The sequence below is a fragment of the Lipotes vexillifer genome, unplaced genomic scaffold (assembly GCF_000442215.2).
Source record: "Lipotes vexillifer unplaced genomic scaffold, Lipotes_vexillifer_v1.1 scaffold100, whole genome shotgun sequence".
Taxonomy (NCBI): domain Eukaryota; kingdom Metazoa; phylum Chordata; class Mammalia; order Artiodactyla; family Lipotidae; genus Lipotes; species Lipotes vexillifer.
In genome coordinates, this window is record NW_006774075.1 from 841202 (window position 1) to 852738 (window position 11537).

General features: G+C 40.3%; 1 protein-coding gene across 2 annotated transcripts in view; it reads right to left on the reverse strand.

Annotated features, from left to right (window-relative positions):
- The window catches only part of PPARGC1A (PPARG coactivator 1 alpha), a 94070-nt gene that overhangs the window by 80761 nt on the left and 1772 nt on the right, over window positions 1-11537 (reverse strand). Inside the window, exon 1 of one of the 2 annotated variants that reach the window (XM_007448796.1) lies at window positions 3659-4222. Coding sequence is in view for 1 of the 2 variants with exons in the window: in XM_007448795.1 (XP_007448857.1) it covers window positions 7984-8163 (180 nt within the window). In the remaining variant the exon portion in view is untranslated. Of the gene's footprint in view, window positions 1-3658; window positions 4223-7983; window positions 8164-11537 lie in introns of those variants that run through there. The other variant, XM_007448795.1, reaches the window with a different exon arrangement.

Genomic DNA, 11537 nt, shown 5'->3' on the forward strand with positions numbered 1-11537 from the left:
CATAAACCCAAAAAAAAAAACGGGCCAAAAAAAAAAAAAAAAACCCAGAAAAAAAAAAAAGCCTACTTGTTTAAAAGTCAAGCCAAGTCATTTTACGCAAGATCTGGTAATTCATTAATCTATCAGGCTGCAAACCTTGAATGAATAACTTGCTCTAGTAATGGAGATGGGCAGGTCTACACAGCATCAGTGTTTAGGATCTGAAACTATGCAAATTATTCTATCATTTTGGAACAGAAAAGGCACAAAAGTATCTCCTATTATCATTTTGGGGTAAATTGCGTAATGGACAAGAAGTCATTTATCTTCGTAAAAATTCGCCCTTGCCAAGAGTAAGAGTGTGTATTTCCTTGTGTATCTCTCTCCCCTTTTCCCCTGTTCTCATTCTAGCTGCTTGTAATTCAGCATCTTTGGCAGGCTACAGTAAAACACAGTACCCTGCTTTGCTTTCAAACTATACCTCAGAGCGCACAATCTTGAAAGTAACCTGAAAGGTTAAAGAAGAAGAAAAACATTGGTCCTTACAAAATTGTTTTACGTCACAGGCAATTCATTTTATAAAACACACAATAAAAGTTTTCATTGTTACAAGAATAGGCACATAATGATCGGGACAGATAAACCTTGTTAAAAATGTGAAGTCTGGGGTAGAGAACAGTGGAAGAACAATTTGGCTGTCGGTCTTTAATGTTCATTTTTTATCTGCTTTGTGTGTTGATCTGGTTCAGAGGTGAGCCATCTGCTGGGCTGTGTTTCCAGGACATTTCATATAGATAGGGGGAGGAGGACAAACAGACACTATGTATAAGCTTACTATGCAAGCACACATAGTTGCTATACAAAGAGACAGTTTGTCCACTGCAGCATCCTGAATCTTAATGACTTTAACCTCGACTAATATCTTTGAAGTAAATCTAAGAGGCAGTGCGCCACTTTTTCCTGATTCCTCCCCAAGTTTTCCTCCTTGTGAATGTGGGTCTCCACTTTCCTGGCTCCAAAGATATCCAGGTGGAGTAATTTTTAGTTCAATGACCCACTGAAGAGTCCAGGAGGTAGGAAAAGCCCAAGATATGTCCATAAAATGTCTCACCTCCTTCTTGGAGTGCCAACAGTATCGAAATAGTTGGTCTCTATCCCCAAAACACCAACTAGCACCTTCTACAATCACTGTGCCCAATTACACATATGGATTCTCACTTTCCAAACTGCAAATGGCTAAGAACTGGATTGACTTCCCTGAAAAACAGCAGCCGACCTCATCCTTTGTAACCACAACTTACACTAACAAAAGCAACCATCAGGAAAGTTAGTGGTGAAGGATGTCATTTAACTGGCATCCTTTGACTTACTATTTATTAGTAGGGATTGATGCCAAGAGACATAGCCCCATGGGTCAGAGCTCCTGAGCTGTATTTTCCCAGTGGTCAGCGTAATGGCGAGGAAGAAACAGGGTGATAAACCAGATGTCTCCAAGATAAGGCAGATGTTATCAAGACAAGAAGTCTAAACAGTCTTTAACTGAGGTGTGTAGAAACACACACACACACACACACACACACACACACACACACACACACACACGTGAACACTATTCAGTCTCCCAGCTGGATAAGCCTACAGTAGTGGTTGAAAATAAAGCAGCGCACAGGCTGGGTCAGATTGTTGCTTCCTGATTTGTGACTCTCCAAGATGAACATCTAACTGATTTATACCCAGAATTTGAAATTTTGTGGTAGACTACAAATGCAAAGATAAGTACAACATAAATTTTTAAAATACTCCATAAGTCTCCAGGAGTTTCAACATTCTTCAGTGTTCTTATGTTACAGCCAATTATCTCCCCACTTAAATGGCTATTATTTTCTTACTTGAAGTCTATATTCTCCCTAAGCGTCATTACCAAGTGTGGCAAAAATCTGGTTGTGGGCTGTAAATTGAATTTAAATGACAAACCTTTATTGATTGCAAATTGGAAATTCCAGAAATCTTCAAGAAGTGATTATTGTAAATGAATTCGGTCTCTCCACATAAAAAAGGAGAATTTATTCTCCTGATAATTAAATTAAGGGGAGGTGGTTTGGACACACATTTTTTTTCTCTGTTTGTTTTATTAAAATTCCAAGAGGTTTGCCATTCATAGAAAAGTCTGCCTGACCTCAGGCACAGGCAGAAGCAGGAATTCATTACCGTGGAAGGCTACAGAATTTCCTCCAAGGAGACAAGTGAGAAAAAGCAGACACCACGTGAATTTATGGATTGGGTTAAATAGGTTCTGCCCCTGATGGAGCAGGGAGATGGCAGCCCCTTTGTAAAATGACTCACAGTCCAAGAAAGTGCTTCAGCTCCTAAAGGTGAGCAGAAACTTAACCAGATAGATACCCATGAAGTTCCAATTCCCTTTGGAATATTTTCGAGTTAGTCTGCTTTGCCACCTCCCTCCCTAACCTAACTCATATTTATCAGGACTGATGGAATTTTCCTTTGAGGTGCTTAAATTTTGTTCCCTGGACGCCATCCCCTCTGCTGTCACCTTGTCCCTTCCCTGCACCTGCATCGCATGGGGTTTGGAATGCAGCAGAGCCTGCTGTCGGATTTCCTCTACTTTCTGCTTGTCCATAGCTCTTAAAACGATCAGAACGATCACCCTTAAATACCATCTCTGTCACGTTGCTCTCCTGCTAAAAATCTTCAGTGGCACCCTAATTCCTATTGTGGAGACTCTAAACACTTGCAACTGGGTCCTCAGGGCGTGGCATAATTTTGTACCCACCCTAAATCCAGACTTACCTATCTTACTCCTGTGCTCCCATTAATACATTTTTCACTTTGAGTAAACCAAGCTCTTCACCTTCATAATCCGGCTATGAAAAGACTTCACTCTTATTCTCTTATTAACCTTGGTGATGTTATTCTTGCTGATTCCCTCCTTAGCTAGGATACATGCACACACACACACACACACACACACACACACACACATACACGTATACATGTATATATGAATACACACAGTCTTGCCATATTTGCCAACTGCTAATATATATATATATAATATATAATCCCATGCATATAAATATACATGTGCATGTATACATGGATGTATATAGTGTTACGTTGTTCTCCAATTACTGATATATATGAACATGTACATATACATGAATATTTGTATACATAGTCTTCCATTATTTGCTAATGGTTTCCGATCTCACCCTCCCAAAGTAGATTTAAGGTCCTTTAGGAAATAGATCTATTGGAGTTTTATATTTAATTTTCACATTAACTAACACAGTTCACACCATCAATAAATATATGATGGTTAACTTATCCATGAGGTTGCAATTATTTACTGAGCACACACTTTCTCCTGCTTTCTAAGAAAACATCTAGAAAACCTTCAGTGAACAAGACAAGCTGGTTCCCTGCTCCCAAAATGCTCACAGTCTTCTGAATAGCCAAGATCTGTTGTTTTTAACTTTTTCATAAGTATATAATATATGCCCATTGTAGAAAAGAATTAGAATACAACTGAAAGTCAAAGGAAAAAATGTAAAATCATCTACATTCCCACCATAATGATCGAATATTCTTGAAAGTTTCCATCCGCCATTCCCCGGTGGCATATAGCAGGACACCTTACAGACAGATAGCAGGAAGCCACCCTTTTTCTTTTACAAAAGTTCACAGTATCAGGCCTTCCTGCAAGTTTCAGTAATTACCCAACGTGAATACTGGCCACAGCTTAGAGGCCTTCCCTCCCCGTTAGCAAAGGCAGCCTTCAGTATGTATTCTGAGCGATGACCTAGAGACAGCTACATTCTCACTCTCCACGTACCAAAGAACCCCAAGTAGCTGCAATCAGAAGTTAACAGACCAACAAATGAAGGATGCCCATTCAGTGGAATCAAGGAGGCATCAAAGCAGAGGTTAAAATAAAGCAGAGACGAGGTGGCCCACAATGTCCCAGAAGAGCCAATGTTGCTATTTAACCTAACCCATGCCGCCCATCTTTACACACTGCGATGCTTTAAAAGCACTTCTTTATTTTCCTCCTTCAAACAATGCACAAAGCAACAGAGAGAAGGAAGTTGTGTTGCAATATTCTGAAACATAAATCTTGCTACCAGCCGGCCCAGGGACAGCATCCTGTTTTCCTGACGCACGGGTAAGATAAACTGCGTGCTGCACCTATAGGCCTTGTGTCCTGTTTTGCCAAGTGGCTTCTGAATCCTACGTGGTCACCTGCATTTACACATCCAAACACAGGTTGTGCAAGCAGATAGCGCTGTTTGTGTGCCCAGTTACTCAACCAACATGCACAGTTACGTGTCAGCTCACTCCTTCCACTCAGGAATTCACTGTCTCCCCGACTGGGACATTCAATTCCATTCTTGTTTTCCTTCCTCTTCTTAAGTTATTCAATACATAAAAATCAAACTAAGATTCAAATTATGGAAGAGGTCAAAGGAGGAAATTTCTATTTATTCCCAACGCTTAAACATTCTGCAATACTAAGTGTAACGCTAAATACCCGCTTTCTTCCCGCTTTGATGAGAATTCAGAAATCCTGTGGCCAGTTTCCAGCAGTGTCATCAATGTGATACTCGAGTCAGGGAAAAGTGTTGAACTGCTCGGTGCCTTATTTTATTCTGGGAATCCGAGGTAGATAATGCTTGTTATTGGCAGATCAGAGGTGGCAGAGACCGTGACTGTTGGGCTTGCTCAAGTACAAGGCCTTCACAAATGTGATGAGGCAGGGTTTTGAGAACTGGAGGAGCAAGGGAGCACAGGTGAAAGTCCGCTGTGAGAGGTTTAAAGTCACAGGCGCTGGGAAATGCCTTTGGGGTAATGCAGCTTTGGTAGAAGCAATGTGCAAAGCTGTAGCCATTCAAGGGTTATTCTGTTGCCTATGGAGCCACTTTACAGGGAGAGAAACAATTTTAGAATTCCACCTATGCTCAAAACACACTTTTTTTTTCCGTTACAGAAAAGATGTCTGAGTTTAACGCTAGAGGGCAAAGAGTAGAGGCATCTTTCTGTATGCAAATGCTGAGGAAGCTGCTGCTGTGTGTTAACAGTATTGCCACATTTGGCCTTACCCTTGGCATCAACAAAGAAGAATGGGCTTTGTGACATCAGAGAAAACTGTTATGGCGACTTATTGATACAGTCACTTTTGCTGTCTGCCACTAAGAGAATTCCTGACACATCAGTCCTGGGGCCCTGGGCATCTCGATAATTTTATATGGCTTCTAAGTCTTCATATCCTGTAACTTAACTCTATTTTCTCTCTCAGAAATCTGACGGATTCATCTTTAGTGTTTTCTAAAAATTGCGGCGACTTTGTTTTTAAACAGGGTTTCTTCACCTCAGCACTATGGTCACTTGGGGCCAAGTGATTCTTTGCTGTGGGGAGCTGTCCTGTGCATTATAGGATGTTAAGCAGCATCTCTGGTCTCTACCTACTAAATACCAGCAGCATCTCTCTGCCTCCTGTCCTAAAATTCAAACATCCCTCCAAACAATGCGAAATATCCCCAGGCAGGCAAAGTTGCCTTCAGTTGAGAACCACTGGTTTAAAATGAACTGATGAGGGATTAAATGAAAGAAACATTGTGTTTAGAGTGTTGAAAACAATTCCACCAGTAGTAGAAAGTTATATAGGAAAATAAAAGGGGTGTCTTTGTGTAGACTAAGCATCTATAGATATATAACTAGTTGCCAAACCAAGTCTCCCGGAAGTGTAAATGAGAAGTACCTCATGCAGGTGCCACGACATGAAATACAGGGACACCAGCCATGAAAAAAAGGTGTATTTTTTGCAACCAGCCCACAAGGGAGGCCTTGACCACCACGCCATCGCCCCAACCACCTTTGAGTTTTTCCCTAACCATCTTCTACAAAATGCATGGCATTCACCCAATATGAAATAGTCGATTTTTAGATAAGAGGTCTATGGAGATGGACATTTTTAAAAGTACTGTTTACTTAATGCAGCATGACTTAAAATGGGCCTGTAACCTGACAAGTGTACTGAATGAGGAATGTTCAATTTACCAGTTCGAACCAGCCAAGTCCTCACATGAACTTTCTGAGACCCGGCTGAGAAGCCTGGGAAAGTATAACTAACCACAAACCTTCAGTGTTTCCTCTACCTGATTCCTTCTCCCCAGCCTTCACTCCATTACCTTAAGCACTCTTCTAAGACCCACTTAATGCTCCAGACATATTATAAAACCTTAGTGGTCAACAGAATCTACAGCCACCTCAGCTCACCAGCTATATACCTGCTTCCATGTCAACCAACACCGAAAGGAAAGATTCTGTTCTATTTTTAAATATATTGAGCAAAGAAGCAGCTTGGTATGTAAAGGATGGCTGTCACCCAAATTCACTGTTATTCTATTTTTAATCAAGGATAATAGACTTTGAAGTCAGATACATCTGGGGTTCAAATCCCACGTCTTTGTCAACTGTGTGATTTTGGGAAAATCACTTAACCTCTCTGAAACTCACTGTCTGCATATGTAAAATGGGAATGATAATAATAGCACCGAAACAATAGGTTGTTTTTGAGGGATGAGTGCGATGACATACATAAAGCAGAAGTGTGCCAAAATGTTGGCCATTTTGTTATTACTATCACTCTTATGAACACACCATATTCATCATTCACTCACTATTCACAAAATAGTGATAGCACACCTTCTGTGTGCTGGAAAAACTCAGAAAATATTGTAAAATGGGTTTTCTTAATGACCCAATAAACATTTATTCAGTGCCTTTTATGTGCTGGGTGCTGGAAAAACTCAATAAATATTGTAAAATTGGCTTTCTTAATGACTTGAGATTTCAACCAAACAACGCTGAAGTATAAGAAATGTCCCTGCTGGTGGATAAAAAAATACATTTAAAGTGCTTTGTTTGGAGCCTGGCACATGGTAGATAGAAAATGTTACATGATAATGGTGGTGCTGGTGGTGGTGATATTGAAAAGTAGTTGATTTGATAATCTTTACTCAATTCACTTGCCAGAGTTTGTCCCTCTAAGAAACCATTTATTTTCAAGTAAATGAGTACTGATCTTGTAAGAAAGAACTTCTTTTCTCAAAGTAACTGTTTAATAGGTGCAGATTAACATTCTTTATTACAGGGTAGGCTTATAATAAAGAGTCTAGAGTCTGGGAGGTAATTCTCACTACTGAAAAGTAAATTAATTTTGACTAATTTATAAGTAAATATCAGAGTAGTTGGGCTTAGAAGTTCCCATAATATAAAGAAATCAGAGGTACGATTATAAATATGACAATGACAGTTAAAAAAAAAAACTGCTCACCTACTCTGTAAAATAATTAAAGGTAGACCTCATGCCTTGGTTAAAAAGAAATGTATTCTTTTACATTCTACGTTAGTTTACAGTAGGCACCATTTTCTGTGGGAAATAGGAATAAACAGGTGTAGACGTTTGTTCTTCTTTGTCATTTATTCTTTCACAATCCCTTAGTATTTCAACAGAGTTTGATGCACTCTGTTGTGGGTCCTTAGGGCCTTAATTCTCAAAAAAAAAAAAAATTTGTTTTCCAAAATCGTTTTTCCACAAAATAGGAAGTGCCTAAGTATGATAAAAAGTCTTTTGGTGACAGCAAAGTAAGAACTCAGTATGCTTTCAGGCCAATGATTTTTTTTTTTTTTAAACATTTTTTTGTCTTTTGTTTTTTGTTTTGGTACGCGGACCTCTCACTGTTGTGGCCTCTCCCATTGCGGAGCACAGGCTCCGGACGCGCAGGCTCAGCGGCCATGGCCCACGGGCCCAGCCGCTCCGCGGCATGTGGGATCTTCCCGGACCGGGGCACGAACCCGTGTTCCCTGCATTGGCAGGCGGACTCTCAACCACTGCGCCACCAGGGAAGCCCAGGCCAATAATATTTTAGTGTGGCATAAGCCAAGTTCAATGAGAAATTAATTTTCACCAAGGGCTGTTCTTACCTCAAATATGTTTGAAGGCTCATTGTTGTACTGATTGGATATTATTTCTGACTGGTCACTGCACCACTTGAGTCCACCCAGAAAGCTGTCTGTATCCAAGTCGTTCACGTCTAGTTCAGAAAGGTCAAGTTCAGGAAGATCTGGGCAAAGAGGTTGGTCTTCACCAACCAGAGCAGCACACTGCAGGGGGCAGGGGAGGAAAGAAAAAAGCTTTCATTAACTGCAGGAATTTATTAAACTGCAATAGCATGTGATAGGAATTAAGCCTGGTTAATTCAACGACACCACCAAAGCTGGTTTCCAGGGTTTTAGTCCCCAGAATAAACATCCTAAATTCTTTAACTCACTTTGCTCCCAAAGGATACTTTGCCAGAACCATTCCATCCCAAATTCTACCTCCAAATCCATAGTAAATGCCATGCTTCCATGAAGCCTTCTCTGATTCTTCCAGTTAGAAATCAACTTAGATTTGTTGGTACCTATTTGATAGTTAGCACTTACCAAGTTTCAAATTGTTTTCTGGTTAACTATATGCAAAATTTCACTCTACTCTTAGAGTATAAGCGCTTTGAGGGAAGGATACAGATTTGATTTCACCTTGGAATTACAACACACATACGAGAGACAAACAATTACTAAATGAGAGGGAAAAAAAAAAAAAAACCATAAGAACTCTACCAGGAAAACTTTCTCCATTTACTCTCTCTTTAACCATTATAATCCATATAATTCATTTAGCAACTAATGATGCAACGTCCTTTAACATGTCTATGGTTCTCTTGAATTGTTATTTAAATCTTTTACTTGACTTTTCATGAGATTCTGAACTTCTCAAACAGGTCAAAAATAAATTCATTGAGATGAAGGACAAAAATCATATTTTTTATGATCTTTGTTATCTTTCACTATGTGTAACTTGCAAGTCTTCTGTGTCGGTGTGTGCATCTGTGTATATGTGTATACCATTGGGATCACCTGAAATCTGAAGAGAAAAACCACTCTAGCACACCACAAGGATGTTTTTGTTCATCGTTTATACATTCCTAAACTATGCTCTAAGTGAATTCAAAAGAACAATTTTTTATTTGGAGTTTTAAAAATGGTTTCAATATATTGAGAGGCTTAAAATACCCTCTACCGGGACTGGGCTGCTTGTCACTTCCTTGCATAGAGTAAGTGGTCTGTTAACTCTCCTGCACTGTGGGTTTCTGAGGAAAGTGGACCCACTTCCTAAGGTGGGCTTCTAACCTCGAATTGGCTATCTGACTGCTGTTTCATCACTGCCAATTGTGAAGAACCCTGCAGAAACTTCCTTTGGAAGGGATCTGGTGATACCAGAGCCATAAGGACTTTATCTATCTGCAAGCCGAGGGGTCTCAATTGAAAGGCACACTCTCTGAGGTGGTACCCTCACGGCCCTCCCTTCCAAGGCCAGGAGAGATGCTGGGGAGTTCTCCCCATCCAGGCAGCAGTTGGGCATGAAGCTAAAGATACTGCTTGACATTTAGATTTTGAATAAAATAAGTTCTACGCAGATTTTTTTTTCTCAAGCACCCCTGTCATCCCTGGCAGGCTACATTACACAGGTCATATGCAGCAGCATGATCGTAAGCAGCACGCTGAGAAGTAGGTACTGGGTAATGGAGTCAGCAGTTGGTAAGGGGAGGCTGGGAGAAGCCTGAAAATTCCTGCACTTCCTCCCTAAGACCACTGGGCCCCACTGAGATCCCAAACTGCAGACACAAAGGTAATGCCAAGAAAGGGCAACCCCCTTCATCTCAACTCTTTCCTTATCATTTTATTGGTCTTTCTCTTTTATTATTGGAGTTAGCCCAAAGTTACAGATCCGTATACTTGACTAGATTGATAAGTAAGCGGAGGCTGGGCTGAAGATTTTGTTCTGGGACAGTGTTTGGATTTTGTTACAGGCACAACACTTCCCAGTCTCCACACTTGCCCACTGCTTGTCCTCCAAACACAAACACACAGACCCCCACACACAGTTAACTCTTCCACAACACGACCAATTCAGAGACAAGGGGAGAACTTTTTCACTGGTGCAAAACCCACTAGGATTAGGGGAGAGTCCTTAAAATAAAAAGCATAAACAACAAAAATGACAACAAAAAAGAAAAATAAGTTAGACAACGTAGGATCTCTACATCTGGCTTAAATTCCTTTTGTGGACAGCTTACTCTAGAACCCGTGTTTGGGAATGTTGATACCAACTGGTGGACAACTTCTTGCTGTCTCCCTCTTTAACAGCCCTCTCGAGGCATGACTTCTCCAAAACCCTTTAACCTTTCAGAAATATGTATTTTTCAGTAACTTTTGAAAACCATTAAAAAGATCAGAGCAATTTTTCGTATTTTACTCTGCTGTAATTCACATATTTCTTCCCTTTCCTCTCTCTGTCTGCCTCTCTCATTTTTGCTTTTCTGTTATCACTGAAAAATGTGCATGTGCTCTTGCCAATGCTGACGTGCTAATAAAAATCAGGGTTTCTGAACGTGGCATTATCCTGATAATCTAAAACACATTAGTGGCAGCAAGTGTTCCTGTTATTAATTTATATTTGGCCTTTGGATGATGCCAGACTTAACAGTCCGAGCCCTGTAACTGTCCTCATCTGACACTCTGATATTTCCTGCTTCCCTATACCTCTGTAACAGGTGTGCTTTATTGCAACTACAGAGACACATTCTACTGCCTCTTTGCAACTATGACAGCTATTTCACAACCACAGCCTTAATTTTATAATAAGATTTAAGAGGATAAAGCAGTCACTAAACACAAAAGGCTAATTATTGTACGTTATTTCACCCCAACAGACTTTTCTCTTAGTTAAAGAGCAGACAATAAATTAGCTTAACTGCACTGATGATAATGAAACATTATAATTATGTATAATTCTCCATTAACCTTTTGGAGGTTTTTGTGCCATTGATGGTAAATTTTAAAGAGAGAGAGAACAGAAAGAGTGGACTTGGCCACATTAATTACATTAATGAAAAAAGAACCTTACTTCTTAAAAAAAAAAAATTAGGACAGGGGATAAGGGGCAGGGCAGGGGTCAGTAAAGAATGACAGTCTTAGTAGAGTGTATGTCATCGGAACTGTCTCTATCAATCTCGGTAAGCTTACTGGACATCACCTTCATTAAACTGTGAAACACGGGGCACTCTGAGTAGCTATAGTGATAGAGGCCTTTATTAACCAATGTACTGTCCCGTCATTATGTGCAAAAGGGCATAATACATTTTAGGATGACAGAAAACATTAATGATTCAAAAAATGAAAGCAGCCTACGCTACCTGCTGCTCGTAATATTTGAGCCTGGCGGAGGTGATTCCCAGGGCTGCCACCACCAAGGCTGGGCTGCTAGCAGCCTGCTGCCTCCAGCGCAATAGAGAAGCGACTGGCCCATCTCAGCTGACCGACAACTCAATCCACGGCTGGACAATTAGCCCGAGACCTCACCTCCTTAAGAACAAAATTAAAAAGCCAGTGTTCTAAACGGTTCTGACGCTTATTTGAAAATGACTGCAGGAATG